The sequence below is a fragment of the Trachinotus anak genome, unplaced genomic scaffold (genome assembly GCF_046630095.1).
Source record: "Trachinotus anak isolate AG129_WGS33_773 ecotype Australia unplaced genomic scaffold, CSIRO_AGI_Tana_v1 ptg000024l, whole genome shotgun sequence".
Lineage (NCBI taxonomy): Eukaryota > Metazoa > Chordata > Actinopteri > Carangiformes > Carangidae > Trachinotus > Trachinotus anak.
The window spans coordinates 11,481,583-11,501,587 of NW_027273875.1; the positions used below are offsets into that span (position 1 = coordinate 11,481,583).

Genomic DNA, 20,005 nt, shown 5'->3' on the forward strand with positions numbered 1-20,005 from the left:
CAGACTCGGTGAGTTCTCATGATAACAAGGGCTACGATGTTTTGTAATCTAGGCGGAGGAAGAAAGACTGGACAAAGTTCGTGTGTGTGTGATACGCAGGTCACGTTTTCATAACCTAGTATTATGTCTATTTAGGTGTCCTATAGTTCTCGAAGGAGTCAGTGTTATGATCCCATAATTCAGTCATCAAACATTACTTACTGTAACACGGCAACCAATCGCTGGTCAAACAAACAATTGTGCCATCCAATCAGAAGCTCGGGCAAAGTTCCTGTTGCTGTGGTGGTTCTAGCAAATTCTAGAGTCAGAGCCGGAGTGCAGTGAGATATTATTCCGCCACGGATGATATATCAAAACAGAACAACCGTTCTCAATCATACAATTTTGAGTAAATATTTAAGTCTTGAGTTAATGTGTGATTATTGAACAATTTGTATTGTTTTAGTGTGATTCTGTAAATTGAAATTGTACGCTTCGGAGTCGTGGGAACTACTTTTAAATGCGGAGGAATATTGACGTGATGACGTATGCCGAGTTCAGTATATAATACAGTGTTTGCGTGTATTGCAGCAGATCCTTAGCGGAAGACGAAGGGGAACTTTCCTGCTCCAAGGATACTATATATCAATAATAATATATCGTGATTTCACGCAGTAAGTATATAAATTGTTTTGTTTCAATTTATGTAATTATTGTACTTTCAACAACGTATGCAATGGAAGTTCTTGGTTGCCTGTTTGGTGTTAGTGTCACGGTCTTTTCGCTGAAAAAACGTTAACGGTGGTATTTGTCTCAAAATTGACGTTAAATCTTATAGTAAAATGAAGTAGTTTAGCTATGTTATTATTTAAGTTTATACAGACTGCCAACAAGTTTCACCGCCAATCTGTACGTCGACGACTTCGACAAAGCGAAAACACAGCTGTGGTTAGCTACAGCAGTGACTCAACATTTCCAGTATCGTCCATTAGCGGGTAACGTTAGCTGAACAAAAGGAGGGTCATTATGATCTCAAAATGGCGCTCGGACTGGAATGGCGGCTGAGCTGCCGACAATAAAAAGCTATGCATTATACACTTCTATTATAACATTTTTAATAAATTGTCTGTAGCTTTAGCGACAGGACCCATCTTTGAATTTCAACCTAATGTTAATTATTCAACATTATATGCAATGTTATAAGGTACACGTTATATTTACATGGAGGTGCTTAAGGTATTCATTGATAGTAACAACTGTAACTCTGATGTGAATGTAGGTATTTTATATAGAGTAAGATGGTTAATCAATACTAAGTTTTACCTCAATTTATCATAGGTGAAAACATGCAGATCTTTGTCAAGACCCTTACTGGCAAGACCATCACCCTGGAGGTTGAGCCCAGTGACACCATTGAGAATGTCAAGGCCAAGATCCAGGACAAGGAAGGCATTCCCCCAGACCAGCAGAGGCTGATCTTTGCCGGAAAGCAGCTGGAAGATGGCCGCACCCTCTCTGACTACAACATCCAGAAGGAGTCCACCCTCCATCTTGTTCTGCGTCTGAGGGGTGGTATGCAGATCTTCGTCAAGACCCTCACCGGCAAGACCATCACCCTGGAGGTTGAGCCCAGTGACACCATTGAGAACGTGAAGGCCAAGATCCAGGACAAGGAAGGCATTCCCCCAGACCAGCAGAGGCTGATCTTCGCTGGCAAGCAGCTGGAAGATGGCCGCACCCTCTCTGACTACAACATCCAGAAGGAGTCCACCCTCCATCTTGTTCTGCGTCTGAGGGGTGGTATGCAGATCTTCGTCAAGACCCTCACAGGCAAGACCATCACCCTGGAGGTTGAGCCCAGTGACACCATTGAGAACGTGAAGGCCAAGATCCAGGATAAGGAAGGCATTCCCCCAGACCAGCAGAGGCTGATCTTCGCTGGCAAGCAGCTGGAAGATGGCCGCACCCTCTCTGACTACAATATCCAGAAGGAGTCCACCCTCCATCTTGTCCTGCGTCTGAGGGGTGGTATGCAGATCTTTGTCAAGACCCTCACCGGCAAGACCATCACCCTGGAGGTTGAGCCCAGTGACACCATTGAGAACGTGAAGGCCAAGATCCAGGATAAGGAAGGCATTCCCCCAGACCAGCAGAGGCTGATCTTCGCTGGCAAGCAGCTGGAAGATGGCCGCACCCTCTCTGACTACAACATCCAGAAGGAGTCCACCCTCCATCTTGTCCTGCGTCTGAGGGGTGGTATGCAGATCTTTGTCAAGACCCTCACCGGCAAGACCATCACCCTGGAGGTTGAGCCCAGCGACACCATTGAGAACGTGAAGGCCAAGATCCAGGACAAAGAAGGCATTCCCCCAGATCAGCAGAGGCTGATCTTCGCTGGCAAGCAGCTGGAAGATGGCCGCACCCTCTCTGACTACAACATCCAGAAGGAGTCCACCCTCCATCTTGTCCTGCGTCTGAGGGGCGGTATGCAGATCTTTGTCAAGACCCTCACCGGCAAGACCATCACCCTGGAGGTTGAGCCCAGCGACACCATTGAGAACGTGAAGGCCAAGATCCAGGACAAAGAAGGCATTCCCCCAGACCAGCAGAGGCTGATCTTCGCTGGCAAGCAGCTGGAAGATGGCCGCACCCTCTCTGACTACAACATCCAGAAGGAGTCCACCCTCCATCTTGTCCTGCGTCTGAGGGGCGGTATGCAGATCTTTGTCAAGACCCTCACCGGCAAGACCATCACCCTGGAGGTTGAGCCCAGCGACACCATTGAGAACGTGAAGGCCAAGATCCAGGACAAAGAAGGCATTCCCCCAGACCAGCAGAGGCTGATCTTCGCTGGCAAGCAGCTGGAAGATGGCCGCACCCTCTCTGACTACAATATCCAGAAGGAGTCCACCCTCCATCTTGTCCTGCGTCTGAGGGGTGGTATGCAGATCTTTGTCAAGACCCTCACCGGCAAGACCATCACCCTGGAGGTTGAGCCCAGCGACACCATTGAGAACGTGAAGGCCAAGATCCAGGACAAAGAAGGCATTCCCCCAGATCAGCAGAGGCTGATCTTCGCTGGCAAGCAGCTGGAAGATGGCCGCACCCTCTCTGACTACAACATCCAGAAGGAGTCCACCCTCCATCTTGTCCTGCGTCTGAGGGGCGGGCAGTAAACTGGTTCAGTTATTATGATTCCATGTTAACTGTATTTTTCCTCAAGTGCAACGTATATGTCGTCCATGCTATATTAAAAAGTTGTTCAACAGATTTTAACCTTTTGCGTGACCAAAAATGTTGCACATCAGTTAATAAAAAGTGAAAGTGAACTTCTTGATGTTATTCATTCTTTGTGCAAATCCACTGTGCACACACTATATTATGGAGAAATAGTTATTTAGAAGTATTTGACAGCATGGTACTGTCTGTGGCATGAATATAACAGGTATAACTTGGTCTTGAGTTTTCTTTTGAATTCTTGCTAACAGTGCAGTAAAATATCTAATATGGGCTATAATTCTAACACATTTGATGAATTTTAACATGCATGTGTAATGTATATGTATGGTAGTGGGCTAAACTGCCAGATGATATAAATTGGGAAACATGCATGTTAGAATGCAACCGACTCAGTTTATTCTTTAAGAAAGGTGAAAATTAGACCTTACACTTTTGGAGTCAAGAATTAACGTTATTTTCATGTAAATTTTAAAGCAAGGCTATTTCCACTTTTTATTCATGTTTCTTCTATCCTCAGTGTTCATAAACTGAATATTGTAGCTATTCAGTAGCCTCTGTCAGTTTCATAGCAAGACAAACTGCCACAGGAGAAACTCAACTTGTGATCTAAGGTGTCCCTGCCCATACCTTTCACTACCTACAGCTATATATTTGTGTATGTCATGTCTATTATCAAAAACATGACTTTAGCTATATGCTGTGTAATGAGAAAGATAAATCCAACTGGCATTTTTATATATCAGTGCTCATATTACTTGAGGAGTTTACATGTCAAACAGTATCTTCAAGTAGATAATGATTGCTCATTGATGTATTACAATGCCATCACATTGTGATATGGGGTATAAACATATACATGTCTATATGTATGCTTAGATCTGGAGATTAATAATGGGTATGTTACAAATACATTCAGGTGCCTTATCAGTGAATGAAATGGTAAAATGAAACTATTAGTTTACATGGTTGTAGTGGACCCCTTGTCTTCAAAATGCTGAGTCATTCAAGAGACAGTCTGCAGGCCTCTATACTCAGCAATACTGCTGTAGGTCCACTGATTGCTTCCAACAGCATGGTTAACTGGATCATTTACAGAGGGTTTTAAAGCTGGAGGCCAGCTTCAGAGTCTACAGAATACCTGAGGTGGTTGAAGATGTTTTTATTCATGAGGATGTGGCGCCATCTGTTGACAAAACAGAATAAGGGATCGAAGGTAGGACACAGGGACCAGCAGAGAAGGATGAAATATACTAAAACCAAGTGAAGGTGAAAGGGTGTGCTGTATATTTGTACATAAGCTTTGGCATAATGGGGAAATATATTTAAAAAAAAAAAAAAGTTTTCAATTGAGAGGAGGCAGACACAGTACTATGTGGTAACAATATCAAAGGTTTGGTGTTGGCACATGTAAACTATGCAACAAAGACACTCTTTCAGTAAGACGGAAATGTTTTCAGCCTAAGGAAACAGGAAAATGTCAGATATCAGATTTCTGTACACACACATGGTAGATTGACTTATGTCCTGGCGGCAGGCAGAAAGGAACCCTGTGTCTCTGACCATGCTGAGCCTGGGTATTTCATACAAGACATAAAAAAAACATAGTATTCGTTAAAGGTCAGGATGGCATCAAGAATGTGCCTAATTATTAGCCTAATTATTGAGATGAAATACAATCTGTGATCTTCTTTGTGCATATAGTGACAACTTTGATAAACATGTGGCCCTCAAGCATTGAGAATGTTGCCTACATTTGAATTAGTGATGGAAAGTAAATAACCACATTTACTTAAGTGCTGTACTTTCATTTAAAAGAGTATTTCTGTTTTATTCTACCTTGTACTTCCATTCCACTACACTTCAGAGGGAAATATTATACTTTTTTCTCCACTACATTTATTTAACAGCTACAGTATAATTACTTTATAGAGTAACATTTTACATAAAAACCATAGACTGTATATGATAAAAAAAAAAAACACATAATAAGCTCATGAATGTACAAAACATTGTTGAAAATTAAACCAGTACTTCCCAAAAACATTAAAAAATAAAATAAATAAGTTAAGTATGGGGGCCCCTTGTTATGTTTCAGATGTCTAAGAATTGTTAACAGCTCAACCAAAAAGACCTTTCCCCTTCAAACCTATAAAAGGGTTTCATTTAAATAACTGAGGCCCCAAAACTTAAAATGACCCAATATTTCACAAAAAAAGGTTAGAAAAAAGAATTTTGTATAGCAGAACTTTGTTTTTTCTTTTTTATTACTTGAAAGTACTTACTCAGTACTTCTTCCATCGCCTGTCTGGAGCCACAAGAAAGGCTAAGGTTAGGACTGACACTATAGGAATGTAGTGTGGATTATGGAGAGCACAAGGATTATTCGGTGGCATTTGCCATCTAATCCAAAACTAAACTGGCTCAACACTGTTGTGGATAATCTGGTGTCATCTGTTTATCCTGCCGAAGGCATTTATCTCATAGCACTGCTGTCTTGACAATCTGCTTTTGGTTTGTGCATCAAGATCAGGAGTATGACAAAGAATTCAGGTAGCACACTATTTATTCAGTTAGGAAAACAACCTGTTTCATATATTTTTCACAGAGCAGAAAACCAGAATAAATAATTGGCACTTGACCTGTTTTGCCAGTTACTCAACATGGCTTTTTAACAGTGTCATAAATCAGTTTAAGATAGTCTAACCAGTTTGCTGTCAAACAAACAGATGGCATACTATTCAGACATGCCTAGTGATAGATACTCCAGGTATGATAGTATCTACAAGTTTCCTGGTTGATACAGCTGGAGGAAGAAGAATGTACTCTTGATGTCACAGCTGGCAGCACATAATAACACTTCTGAAAAAGCACTTCTACACTTGGTAGCAGACACATTTCTTAAGCTTCCTTCATGTCTTGTTCACACGTGACTCATGTGTTAGGATTGACTACATGTCAGTCATCTGACTGCATGTCAGTCATGTGTCATGCAGTGAAGACAATAGTTTCTATAAGCACTTTATTACATGAATCCACAATTGTTGTTCATCTGGTAGGCAAACTGCATTGTTATTCTTGTTGTTTCGTGTGTACAGCACAGATAAATAACTAAACTTACTGTTTACACTATGTATGCTATGACTGGGGACTACTTTCAGTCGCGGATGAGTACCGGTCGATGACGTCTGTCCAGTATAAATCATCCTGTCCCCCTGGCAACCGCAGTCAGAAGAGGGTGTCGATACCGGAAAGCAGGACCAAATACCGAAAGTGTTTGTAAGTACAGTCGTCCGTTTTTATAAATGTTAGGAGTAATATTTTAGTTTATCTGCTGTGGTTCTTCCATCAGTTTATAGCTTAAATGGATTCTATCTGTCGTTGCTTGTTTTCACTTTTTAGCGGCGAACCGCTTCGTAAACAATGACGGTTAGCTTGAAAAATAACGTATATCAAACGGATGAGATAATTAACCTACGTTATCAATGGCGTGCTAGTGGTTACTCAATTTATTCATCGTAAAACTTGAACAATAACGAGAAAGAAATTTTCCAACGTTAATAAATAACAATGGTACAACATTTCTAGCTGTATCCTCCATTAGCGGGTAATGTTAGCTGAACAAAACGAAGGCAAACAACAATAGCTTATTTTAAAATGGCGCTGGTGCTCGAATCACCGGCTTCCTACTCGTATGTTCATGAGATACAGTACGACGCGTTTCACTTTTATCGCTTGTGGTAAAGCAAAATTGTCAATAGTGACCGAGTAATGGCTGGTTGTAAATAAAAATGTGAGTAATGCGATTTAACAATAGGTGTATATCTCTGACAGGAAGACGCCATTAACTAAAGGGCCATCTATTAAACTGTAGCTGTAAATTAGCAAGGCACGATTTCATAGTAGGCTGGTCACATTTAAAACTTACATGGTTTGGTCATCCATACAAGATAATTTGTACTGTTGTCCTTGTTACATTAAGGAGTACCTATTAGTAATGTTGAATCCTCACTTTTCACAGGTGCAGACATGCAGATCTTTGTCAAGACCCTCACTGGCAAGACCATCACCCTTGAGGTTGAGCCCAGTGATACCATTGAGAACGTGAAGGCCAAGATCCAGGACAAGGAAGGCATTCCCCCAGACCAGCAGAGGCTGATCTTTGCCGGAAAGCAGCTGGAAGATGGCCGCACTCTCTCTGACTACAACATCCAGAAGGAGTCCACCCTCCATCTTGTCCTGCGTCTGAGGGGTGGTATGCAGATCTTCGTCAAGACCCTCACTGGCAAGACCATCACCCTGGAGGTTGAGCCCAGTGACACCATTGAGAACGTGAAGGCCAAGATCCAGGACAAGGAAGGCATTCCCCCAGACCAGCAGAGGCTGATCTTTGCCGGAAAGCAGCTGGAAGATGGCCGCACCCTCTCTGACTACAACATCCAGAAGGAGTCCACCCTCCATCTTGTTCTGCGTCTGAGGGGTGGTATGCAGATCTTCGTCAAGACCCTCACCGGCAAGACCATCACCCTGGAGGTTGAGCCCAGCGACACCATTGAGAACGTGAAGGCCAAGATCCAGGACAAGGAAGGCATTCCCCCAGACCAGCAGAGGCTGATCTTCGCTGGCAAGCAGCTGGAAGATGGCCGCACCCTCTCTGACTACAACATCCAGAAGGAGTCTACTCTCCATCTTGTCCTGCGTCTGAGAGGTGGTCAATAAATCATTCCATGCTTTTACTTGATTTACATGACAACATAACTCAATAAAAGATGAGAGATTCAATAATAGTGTTTTTCCTTTTTTGCAAATTTGTGAGTCCTGCAAGAACTGAAGGGTTGCCCCAGGTAAAATCCAGTTACCATTATATGTTCAGATAAAATATGTTTAAAAGATTTTGATTGGAATCATACAATTTAGACTTGAATAAACTAGAATAACAAATGAATTTATGTTTAGGTTTTAAATCATTCCATATTGGCTGCTTTAATGTTCTTTCTTTTACAATTAAGAAGTTCAAGATTCTGCAATGCACAAAATACTATCAGTTGGTATTCATGAAAAGTGAACAGATGTGACTGGAAGCATATGGTTTCTTCAATGCTTTGAGGAGAATTAGGAAAGGGTTGAGGTTAGGTGTGCTTCCTGTAAGTAAGGTAATTGATTTTATCTGGATAATTTGGCCAAGTAAAACTGGGACAGGTGGATGGACAGTTGTCCTGTAACTGCGTTTTGGTCACTATTCTTAGGCTATTTAATGATAAATGAAATGGCACATGGAACCACTAGAGGTCACCCTCTGTGAAGTTGCAGTTATCCACTGTGACAATAGCAGGCCCAATTGACAGTTTTTTTTATCTGGCAGTGGATATATGTTGTGGTCCTAAGCAGATACTTTGCAGATATACAGAGTTCAGTTGGTGATAATTTTACATGTAAAATGAGCTAGTGAAAGGTTGTGATATACAGTTCTGTGGAGGCATTTTAGGCACTAAGAGTAATGTGAAAATATGTTAAAAAATAATGTCATAAACACTTTTAATTTATTAATAAACTTCATACAAAAAAAACTAAATCAAATAGATGTTCACTGATGGTTCTTCTTGACTCAGGCTGTATGTTTGGGGTCAATGCTGCAGAATAAATTTGGAATTGATCAGGCGCCTTCATGATGGTCTAGTGTGATGGATAGGAATCTAAGCATCTAAAATGCCTAAAACCTTTGCACAGTACTTTACCTCAAATGAAAAGTGACATTTTTATTACTAATTGAACTGAAGAACTGAAGGTTAAAGTTGAACTTAAGTCCTCTTATTCAACTCTACTGCTGTGACTTTGGTAAAAGTCACTGATGACAGTATTGATTAAGGATGAAGTACCAGCCGGGCAAAGCAGGCAACTGCTCCAGACTCCATGACCCACAAAGATTTCAAAGCACCAGGTTCACGCCACATGAGTTGCAACACCTAAGTACAGTTGTGCTCATAAGTTTACATACCCTGGCAGAATTTCTGATTTCTTGGCCATTTTTCAGAGAATATGAATGATAACACAAAAACTTTTCTTTCACCTGGACCTGGAATTGTTGATTTGCATAAAGCTGGTTTACAAAGTCATCCCAAGGAGTTTAGATATCCATCGGTCCATGGTCAGACAAACTGTCTATAAATGTAGACAATTTCATTCTCTCTCCTTAGAGGTGGGCATTCAACTCAGATGACTCCAAAAGCACAACACAGCCGCTCAGTACCGTAACAATAAACCTCAGAGTAACAACTAAAGACTTAAAGGAATAATTTGAGCAGGTTAACATGTCTGTTCATGAGTCTACCATACACATATCATGGCACATTGTTGCATGGAGCATAATGTCCATGGCAGGACATTATGAAGGAAGCCACAAAACATCACATACATACCTGAAGTTTGTATCTTTGACCTTGACACTCCACAAAGATACTGGGAAAATATTTTATGGACTGACGGAACTAAGGGTGAATTGTTTGGGGAAAACATGCAGCACTATGTATGGTGTAATTATTTTTTATTTTTTTTTAATAATTATTTTTATGGCTTTTCTGTCTCTGGGCCTGGACAGCTCAACAACCTCGAGGAGAAAATCAAGGTATCTTAGAGGATAATATCAGGGTGGCTGTCCACCTGCTGAAGCTCAGAAGAAGCTGGGTGATAAAGTGCATTTACCACAGACTGACTTCAAACAAAGAAAAGCCTCCTTTTGGAGTGGCCCAGTCAGAGCCCAGATCTTAACCCAACAGAGACTGACCTGAAGAGAAATGTTCACTCTAGGCATCCTAAGAATGGTTGGGTTGGTTGAGTTGAAGCAGTTCTGACAGTTCTGACAATTCTTCCTGAACACCGTGGAGCACATTGTGTTTGTCTACACTTGTGACTTAGATGAAGATTAGATCACATTTTATGACCAATTACTTAAGAAATCCCAAAGAGTTCATATACTTTTTTCTTGCCAATGTACAATGTAACTGAGTTAACTGCAGTGATAACCATGTACCATGGAAATCAAAGAAAATGAAAGACGATTGTGATATAATTAAGGAGACCGGGGAAGGACAGATGAAATAATCCTATTACATATATATTGAGCTGCTTAAAGTTTGATCAATTTAGCATTTGTTGGGTTTGAAGTGGGATGTGGAGTCAAATAGATACAATGATATCTCTGGTTCTGCTGTGTCAATTATTATCCCTTAAAGGAACTATTTGTATGTTTTGCTATTGCTACATAGCGAACGTTAGCATTAACAGGTGTTTACTTATCAGTCTTGCCAAGACGTTCAGCCAGTGTTGTGTTTACAAGGAGAGAGGCTGGACTCTTATCTTTGTCTGGAGTTGCCCACGGCGTGATGTGCTCTGTATGTATGGGGATACTCACAAGCGATACTCATGTTTAACATTAGGTTGGCCTCAAGGAAGTTCTGGTGAACCATCAGATGACTCAGGGAGAGAAAGCAGGGCTTGGCCCAGGCTGTGTTGAGCAAAGGAGAAGAACTGCTGGCTCTGACTGGGGATATCCTCGGGCAGTGGAAAGGAGGCACTGACCAATTGTTGAATCTCAGATCCAACCTGGATGTGGAGCAGTGGACTAACTCTTTACCCTTGCAAGTTTACTGGAGGGGCCATGAGACTTTGTTCATCCAGTGTGCATGTGTTTTGTGGACATGGTCTCATGGCAGGCACCGCAGGAAGATGGGGTACTGTGGCTGTTTCTATAAGTCACTCAATCCTTATATAACCAGAGTGAGAGATGTGTCCATTTTCTCAGCAGGAAGTCAAGTACATTTCCAGTTGGTGTTGCCATGGTTGTCCCCTGTAACTGATCCTGTTTGTGATTTTAATGGATGGGAAAGGAGGGTGTCTTGTTTGGGGACCTCAGAATCACCCTTTCTACTTTTTGCAGATGATGTGTTTTTTTACGGCTCCACCCGACTGTGATCTGCCTCAAATAAAGGAGATTAAATATCTCAGGTCTTATTCATGAATGAGAGTGCAGCATCAGCAGAAATATAAACTGGACCCTTGTGCTGAAGAGGAAGCTGAGCTGGTTCAGGAATCTGATCAGGTTGCCTCCAATAGAGCTTTGCCAGGCATATCCAACTAGTGGGAGAGGCCTGGGAACACCTGAGGGGTCCCCGGGAAGTATATGCAATACATTGCTTAACTGACCTAGCTCCAGATAAGCATCAGAAAACAGATGGATGGATACTTGGCCATCAGTTGGTGGACAAGTCGTTTAAAAGGCTTACAAGTACCAAAAAAATAAAAGTACTAACTGTCACTCGAGGTATTATTAGATGGGACAATATTACATAACTGCCTGGTGTCATTAACACCAACATGATCACAACACAAGCACAATCCACTGCAAAACTGATGAGCATGCCCCCCTCCACCACCCACCCCGTTTGAGTGGCACTGGTTGTAGCCGACAAAACATTCACTGTTTCCCCAGTGAAAAAATAATTACAGAAACCTTATTTTTAGAGTGGTACAGTAATGTTTGCCAAAAATATTCAGAGTCACCTAACTCATTGTGGATATACAGATAAGTGATTTGCCATTAAACCCACGGCTTTACAAAAGTTTTGTGAGGCTCCCAAACTGATGCCTGTGAAATTGAATCTGACATCTAAACTGACATTAATGTGACATTTCCTCCAGACGCCTTTTAAAGCAGACTGTGTAGGTCTTTCGCAGCCCCTCTCTCAGTGGGTTTGCCCGTGACATGACAAGTGAACCAGCTGCATATATCTGCCGGGAGCCTGGCGCCGCCGCCTCACTCGGGCTCGCCGTGCGGGAGGGATGGCAGGCTGGGGGGGCTTCTTCGTCTCTCTCCTCAACTACAAGACGGAGAAATATGTCATCGCCGAAAACAGGAGAATCGGAATATTATTTAGACTTTATCAGCTGGCCGTGCTGGGGTACATAATAGGGTGAGGTGCACTGCATGTCAACTTTTACGAATATGGTATAAAGTAACCTTTTAGAAAGTGATTCACAAGTTAAAAATAGTTGAGCTTGTCGGTTTTTATTGTGTTAGCGTTGTTAAAGTGGCAGTGTCATTGGTTTTTTTTTTTTTCAGTTTTGGAAAAGTATTTTCTCTCAAAGAGGGTTTGTGTAGTAGAGTTCATTAATGTCTCAAACTACTGGAGACCGCAGGTAATCTTACCCCACCCGTCACCGCGGGATGTCACACTGATGTCAGCGTGGTGAGGGTGAGACCAGTGACCGGTTTGACCTGTTCATGGAAGTTAAGACGAACAGACACATTTAGTGGCTGTGCTGCAGGGTGCTTGTAAAATCATATCTGGACCTATGGCCTGTAATGTAGCTGAGGAAGGACTGCTCATGTTCATGTGCTCTGGTTTTACTTCCATGTCACTCTGAAGACCTTTGGTATTTTTCGTTTTGCTCATTGGATGCTGCTCTCACACCCTGTGTATGTGCTTAATAGTTCCAAAATAGTTCAGTATAGTTCCAGTGGAGATGCACAAAATATTCTGTGATGTGGCCTAGGATACATTTACACATTAACATTACTCCTTTCATCTGCCACATGCTGTTGAACACACTTAATGACAGTTATAATGTGAGTGCTGTCAACCCAGACCACACGGTCGCAAACAAGCTGCTCAACAAGATCACACAGATATCAAACTATTGCACTGCTCCTATTTTGATGTAAAATAAATCAAAAAAAAAAAAAAATCTGTAACATAATAATATTGAGATACTTTTATTCAGCCTTTGAAACACGATGAGTTTTGAAATTTGGATGAATGTCTCAGGTGGGTGTTTGTGGTGAAGAAAGGGTACCAGGAGAAAGAAGAGGCCATCCAGACCTCAGTCATCACCAAGCTTAAAGGTGTTACACTGACCAACAGCTCTGAGACAGGGCTTCACCTCTGGAGTGCCGAGGACTACACCATACCCCCAAATGTGAGTCTTATCTATCAGTCTATCGATCCATCTTCCAATTAAATGTAAAAAAAAAAAGCCAATCTCAGTTCATAGAGTAATAATATTGATGTCAGAGCACTCCCCAATTATGCTGCTGTCAAGACAGATTATGTAGCTATTGAGTGTCTGCCTTTGTGGATATCATTAGCCCCAGCATCTGTCTAAACAGATTTAACAATATTGAACTTTGTGGGGAGTGTAATTTGTTTAACCTTTTCCTTTTCGATCTTATTGTCTGGACCTAATTTTATTTTGTAGGGCGAGCAGGTGTTCTTCATAGTAACAAATTACATAGAGACCCCCAATCAGAGACTGGGGTTCTGTGCTGAGGTGAGTATACAGAAAAAGAGGAATCTCATTAGCATTTCTTATTGTGTTATTTCAATCCTAATATCTGAATTACTGTAGGTTACAGTGTTACAGATTACCGTGTTCACAGAATTGCATTTTCATATCCTTTCATTCTGCCTCACAGAGTTTCAAGGTGCCGAATGGACGATGTCTAAGTGATGATGACTGTGGTGAGGGGGAGACTGTAATAGCTGGACATGGTGAGGACTGTAGTTTTCATGTTTATCCCACAGGTTTGCATATTCATCTGCAGGGCCAGATAATTCTACAGACTTTTCATCACTCATTTATAATTTTTGTTTTAACAACATGCTCTTACATATAATACTTGCGCATGTCTAGTAACGCATGGTACACACCATACTGAAAGTACTCCAATATGTCTTATTTTGGAGTAAAGTTTCTTCACCCAGCCAAGAATCTTTGCTCTCTCTGTCAGGAATCAAGACCGGCGTGTGTTTAAACAGCACTGGGACCTGTGAGATTCACGCCTGGTGTCCTGTTGAATACAGCAAGCGACCCACGTGAGAATCCCTCCCCTTTGCAGAACTTTGGAAATTAGCCATTTTGTGCTATTACATTCACACTCACTCTGATCCCTCACAGGGACCAAGATATTTCACAGGTTCTATTTATTACTAACACAGCCTGTCAGCTCCACTGTCAGCTTTTACACACAGCTGCCTGTCTCTTTCATTTCCAGAGAGCCCTTACTGAGCGAAGCAGAAAACTTCACTATCTACATCAAGAATTTCATCAGGTTTCCAAAGTTTGAATTCTCCAAGTAAGTGGTGCTGATTGCTGCTGTGCACATGGATTCAAGACATCGTGACATAGATCACTGAGAGAGCTGAGGGATATACGTGTTCCAATGGCTGCTTTAAATAGCTCTAGGGTGAAGAGAGCCTTCTATTTATACCAGCCTGTGCATTGCACTCAGTGAGACAGTGAAACAGTCATCTGAGACGTCCTTGACAGCAGGCCTTGCTCTGGACAGGTGTCAGATCAGATGGGGTTAGCCTGGGGAACTGCGACTGCCCTCTCTGCTGTTTTCTGTTCAAGTCCTGCTAGACAGCAGAGAGATGCCACAAGCCTTTCCTAATTCATCAGTCAGGATCTTATTCATATTTCACGGTTATCTCTCTTATGTTTCCTCACTAATCTTGAAATGGTTATGCTTAATGGGAATTGGCAGGTATTTGAAATCCCTGTTAATGAATTGAAGCTGCTGGCAACACTACACATCTTACAGTATGACATGCATTTGCACTCCTTCCTCATAGCCAGAGGGTGTAAAGGTTTGGTTTGAATTCTGCATATGCTTACAGTTCAGTCAGAGTGTGGGTTGAGTCACGGTGTGAAAGCTAGAGATCCCACGCACAGGTTGGCCTGAAATGGTGTCTTAAGATTGAAAAGTCGAAGTCAAATAAGAAGTTGAGAGAATTCTGTGGCTCTTACTTGGCAGGGTCATCTGTCTCTGTCACTCTAACTTTGGTGATTTTTTTGCCTTCTAACTTCAGTTAATGGTTTTTATGTGTGTCTCTGCATTAGGAAAATGGCCCTTTCAATTGTTAAACTCAAAAATACACGATGTTCAATGTGAAAATAAAACAACAAACATCTGACATTTAGTGCATGTTTGTCATGTCTTAACCTTTCAGGTCTAACGTCCTTGAAACCTCTGATGACAACTACCTGAAAAGATGCTCCTATGACAGAGAGAACCATCCTTACTGCCCTATCTTCCGCCTCGGAGATCTGGTCAGCTGGACTGGACATCACTTCCAGGACATGGCTGTCAAGGTACGAAGTTTGGTAATGTGCCATTTAAGGCTGTGGGTGGGAGTGACTTCATTTCCTGGATTCCTCGCAGTTATTTAATAATAAGCCATAATAAAAAATGAGGAATTATGGAAATTCGTTTTAGCTGCTCGTGATTGCAATAATAACTGTAGAACAACGCACTTGTGCTACAGCTGATTGGCTTTATAAAGGGGTGGGGCGCTGCTTCCACTGCAAAGTTAATTTGTTTCTGTGGTTTGGGGCCAAATCTGTAATTAATCCAAACTAAACAGCGTTGAGCACAACATAGGTACGTCTCTGTGCATCAAGGTAAAATACAATTCAATTCTGCATTAAAAAAAAGACCACAGTCTCTGGACAGCTAGTCTACAGCAGAGGAGTGCCATATTATATTAAACAGGATACAAAAGCACGAGCAGCAAGGCTTGCATTACTTCTTTAATCAGTAGAGTGTCTGTGCTTTAATGGGATCTAAACTAAATAAAGAATATTTCATAGAGGCAAAAACTGAGCAGATGAGATACCGACACAGCTGTTCCTGGTCTCTCTCTCTCTCTCTCTTCTCTCCCCTCTCCTCCCCCTCCCCCTCTTTCTATCTTCTCCTAAACCCAACCGGTCGAGGCAGACGGCCGCCCACCCCGAGCCCGGTTCTGTTGGAGGTTTCTTCCTGTTAAAAGGGAGTTTTTCCTCCCCCCTGTCGCCAAACGCTTGCTCTTTGTGGGAACTGTTGGGTTTATTCTGTAACAAAGTAAGGTCTTGACCTGACCCTGTAAAGTGCCTTGAGATAATGTATATTATGATTTGGCGCTATACAAATAAAATTGAATTGAATTGAATTGAATTGAATTGAATTGAATGAGATACAGCACAACTTAGATGCTGTATTTTATGAATATATAGTCACTTTTAGGTGAATAATGGATTTCTGTTTTATTGGAAAAAGTAGTATTTTTCAGAAATACTAAATTAATTTGAATCTTTCAGACAAATCAACTGTTATCACAAGCTCCACTTAATTGTTTTTCCCAGAGCTTCCTACATCTCTTGGCCATCATCAGTAGATGCAACTTACTCAGCTGTCATGGAGATGGTTAGTTTTTAGATGGTTAGTTCTCATCATGTGACCTAAGTATGGAATATTGATTGTGTTATTTCAAGTGGTTGTGTAAATAAAAAATAAAGTGAAAAAGTAAATTCCACTAAAGCCTCTCCATAAAAACTGAGAAAACCATAACTGTGCTTTATTTCTACAAGATATGGCTGAAAGCTCTGGAAAAACCAATCAAGTGTGATAAGAACTTTATTTTCAAACTGCCATTATATCCCTCCAAGGCAGAGACTCAACCTTCAAGCTCAACATTTATCTTAATGCATTTTTTAGAAAACACCAGCTAAAGCCACCACCTCCCCGACTCGAGGTCTAATCAGCCACAGTTACCTGTGTGGGTTTTTAAAGGATGAAGGGCAACAAGACTTAATGGAAACTAAGATGAAATGTGTCATTATAGCCGAGAGCTGCAGTAATGTGTGGGACTGCACAAATTATGTTTTTATGCAGATGATACTCAGTTAAATGTTCCGGTAAGACCTGACAACCCTACTCATTTCCCCACCTTAAAAGAGAGTGTAACTGACATTAAAAACTGGATGTCTGGGGCACCTAGGTGGCTCACGTGGTAGAGTGTGTACCATTAAGGCTTAGTCCTGACTGCAGCGGCACGGGGTTCGAATCTGACCCGCAGCCCTTTGCTGCATGTCATCTCCCCTCTCTCCCCAACCTTCCTGTCTCTCTCTCACTGTACCTACAAAGGCATAAAAAGCCAGAAAAAAATTGGATGTCGGCAAACTTTCTGCAATTAAATTCTTATAAAACTGAAATGAGTACAGAAATACAGGTCTCTCTGTCTCCTTCAATACTAAACATTCTGTTTAAACCCTCAGTGTACTGTTTGATACCTGTCTCAACTCCAACTGCATATCAATAAGGCTGTCCGAGAGATGATGCTGAGATTTCATGGCCTGGACCCAGACTATATGTCTGAATTACTTACCCCTTACCAACCTGCACATAATCTGAAGTCCTCAGGCAAAAACCTGTTGGCTGTTCTTATATCAAGGTGCAAGACTTTTGCTGTTAGGGGACCTTAACTGTGGAGTAACCTGCCTTATAAATTAAAAAAATCAAAATCTGTTTCCTTTTCAAAGTTGTTTTTGAAAACCTATATTTGTAATCTCTGGTTTTGTTATATGGCACAAGTGCTATATAAATAAACATGATCATTAGTATTAGTAGTTGTAGTAGTAGTAGTAATGACTGGTAGTAGTAGTATTGACAAAGTTCTGTTTTTGTCGATCAGGGTGGGTCTATTGGTGTTCATATTGAGTGGAACTGTGACCTGGATAAAGACTCATCACTTTGTAATCCCCAGTACAGCTTCACCCGTTTAGACATGAACTCATACAACAACTCAGTCACATCAGGATACAACTTCAGGTACGTCCTCTCAGGCATTAACAGGAAAGAAATCTGTCAGTCACTGCTTGTTGAACCCACTGTCATCTTTTACACTTTAAGTCAACTGATTTTTTCCCCCTACAGATATGCCAGGTATTACAAGGATCAAAATGCTGAAACCTATCGCACTTTGTATAAAGTGTATGGAATTCGCTTTGATATAATGATCAATGGCCAGGTACAGAAGTGATATGAGCACTCTTTCTAGGGAAATACATGATTTCGATAATAGACTTGCAGTGAATGTCTGTGATTGTTTTGCAGGCGGGGAAATTCAATATTGTTCCCACAATAATTGCCATTGGTTCGGGCGTTGCTCTGCTGGGTATAGTGAGTAATTTACTGAAATATTATGTTGATGTATAATTGGATGATTGGTGTGTAATTATTGAGTTGACTTAATAATTACACAAAATGTCATATTATGTTGCCATTAGAGGATAATGGATCATGGACCATCAGTGACAAAAATAATGACTCAGCAGCTGCTGTAAATCCAGTTGATATATTTTTCTTCTTTCAGGGAGCCTTTGCATGTGACATGATACTATTGTACATGATGAACACAAGCTCCTTCTACCGGGAGAGGAAGTTTGAAATTATCAACTTCAAGTATGTCTAACTGTATTTACACATTTAATGGTGGGGATTTTTAAATCAATCATTTCCCCAAACTGGATCATTACATTTGTTGGCACATTTCTCTCATACTGTACGAATCAGGAGAGACCGCAGCAAACATAAGGACGGAAAGGCAGGACACCGGGAAAAGAGATCCAGGAAAACAGCTGCAGAGAAAGGAGCCAGCAACTCCATCAAAAAGTTAGAGGAAACTGAACCCACTGAGGAGTCTTCTCCCACCGCAGAGAGCGAGCCACCTGTGGAGAGACGGGGTCCCACCATTCCACGCAACACAGGACAGCGATACTCGGCCATTATCTCTACTCAAGGTGCAGAGCCAAGGCATCATATCACTTTCTCTATACACAGTTAAGTTTGCAGAAAGAGCAAGACAAATCACGCGCAGTGGTCTCGGTTATGTTGCAGGTGGTGGAACCAAAAGTCGGACTGATGTCCACTTCTCACCTACTGGCACGACTGCTGGCATTCCACTAGCCTGAGTGATGCTCGCCTTGACTGAAAATGTGTTGGTCCAGGGAAATGTCAATGTTGTTGCACTGTGGGCCAGGACACTGATGTAGAGATACACAGGAGGGAGGTTTTGAGTGACTGGATCAGGAACCAAAGCTGGAATGTGGGAGATTACAACAGGTCCATAAATAATGATATACAAAAGTACTGTGATCATGCTGATGCCATTAGCAGAGTGACATAAAATCATTAAAGATTTTTAGTGAATTGCCAATATGTGCCAATTACTGCTTTACAAAAGCAAAGACTTTATTTTATCTGTTTCATGTCATACAGTGCATTCAGAAAGTGTTCAGACTCCTTCATTTTTTCACATTGTTATCTGTCAGCCTTATGCTTAAATCACTGAAATACATTTTTTCTTAATCTACCACTCAATACTCCATAATGACAAAGTGACAAGTCTCTCTGGAGCTCAGCCAGAGTGACCATCAGGTTCTTGGTCACCTCTCTTATCAAGGCCCTTCTACCTGACTGCTCAGTTTGCCCGGGTGGCCAGCTCTGGGAAGAGTCCTGGTTGTTACAAATTTCTTCCATTTAAGAATAATGGAGGCCACTGTGCTCTTGGAAACCTTCGATACGGCAGAAATGCTTTTGTAGCCTTCCTCAGATCAGTGCCTCAACACAATCCTTTCTCTGAGCTCTGCAGGCAGTTCCTTCCTCATCATGGCTTGGTTTTTGTTCTGATATCCATAGTCATCTTTGAGACCTTGTCCAGACAGGTGTGTGCCTTTACAAATTACGTCCAATCAATATAATTTACCATATATGGACTCCAACCAAGGCATAGGAACCTCTTGAAGATGATCAAGAGAAATGGGAGACACCTGAGTTAAATTTCAAGTGTCATAACAAAGGGTCTGAATATTTATGTCAGTGTGATATTATTTCCTCCTTTTTAATAAATTTGCAAAATTTTCTGAAATTCTTGTTTCATTTTTCATTATGGGATATTGAGTTCAAATTAATGAGGGG

General features: G+C 41.5%; 2 protein-coding genes across 5 annotated transcripts; both read left to right on the top strand.

Moving 5' to 3' along the window:
- The first annotated feature begins 500 nt into the window (after window positions 1-500).
- On the top strand, window positions 501-8,001 carry ubb (ubiquitin B). Its single transcript, XM_071461612.1, has 4 exons — window positions 501-653; window positions 1,318-3,153; window positions 6,403-6,495; window positions 7,238-8,001. Exons 2-4 carry the CDS (start codon window positions 1,326-1,328, stop codon window positions 7,933-7,935), a joined length of 2,619 nt encoding a protein of 872 aa, XP_071317713.1. The 5' UTR covers window positions 501-653; window positions 1,318-1,325; the 3' UTR covers window positions 7,936-8,001.
- Window positions 8,002-11,721: 3,720 nt separating this feature from the next.
- p2rx5 (purinergic receptor P2X, ligand-gated ion channel, 5) lies at window positions 11,722-19,244 on the top strand. Of its 4 annotated transcripts, XM_071460617.1 has the most exons (13): window positions 11,733-12,182; window positions 13,038-13,188; window positions 13,468-13,539; window positions 13,685-13,760; window positions 14,000-14,084; window positions 14,264-14,344; window positions 15,222-15,363; window positions 17,721-17,857; window positions 17,963-18,056; window positions 18,143-18,208; window positions 18,402-18,490; window positions 18,602-18,828; window positions 18,926-19,244. In XM_071460617.1, the coding sequence occupies exons 1-13, from the start codon at window positions 12,052-12,054 to the stop codon at window positions 18,997-18,999; spliced, it is 1,425 nt and encodes a 474-aa protein (XP_071316718.1). In that variant the 5' UTR covers window positions 11,733-12,051; the 3' UTR covers window positions 19,000-19,244. The 4 variants fall into 4 exon arrangements, with proteins under 4 accessions (XP_071316716.1, XP_071316715.1, XP_071316717.1 ...); XM_071460615.1 differs by having other exon boundaries at window positions 11,722-12,170; window positions 17,721-18,056; XM_071460614.1 differs by having other exon boundaries at window positions 11,725-12,182; window positions 17,721-18,056.
- The last annotated feature ends 761 nt before the right edge of the window (window positions 19,245-20,005 follow it).

Coding starts and splice junctions, on each gene's coding strand:
- ubb (XM_071461612.1), top strand. CDS start 1,326: ATGCAGATCTTTGTCAAGACCCTTACTGGCAAGACCATCACCCTGGAG. Junction 3,154..6,402: donor GCGTCTGAGGGGCGGGCAGT/AAACTGGTTCAG, acceptor CCGGTCGATGAC/GTCTGTCCAGTATAAATCAT. Junction 6,496..7,237: donor ACCAAATACCGAAAGTGTTT/GTAAGTACAGTC, acceptor CACTTTTCACAG/GTGCAGACATGCAGATCTTT.
- p2rx5 (XM_071460614.1), top strand. CDS start 12,052: ATGGCAGGCTGGGGGGGCTTCTTCGTCTCTCTCCTCAACTACAAGACG. Junction 12,183..13,037: donor GTGCTGGGGTACATAATAGG/GTGAGGTGCACT, acceptor TGAATGTCTCAG/GTGGGTGTTTGTGGTGAAGA. Junction 18,829..18,925: donor GGCCATTATCTCTACTCAAG/GTGCAGAGCCAA, acceptor GTTATGTTGCAG/GTGGTGGAACCAAAAGTCGG.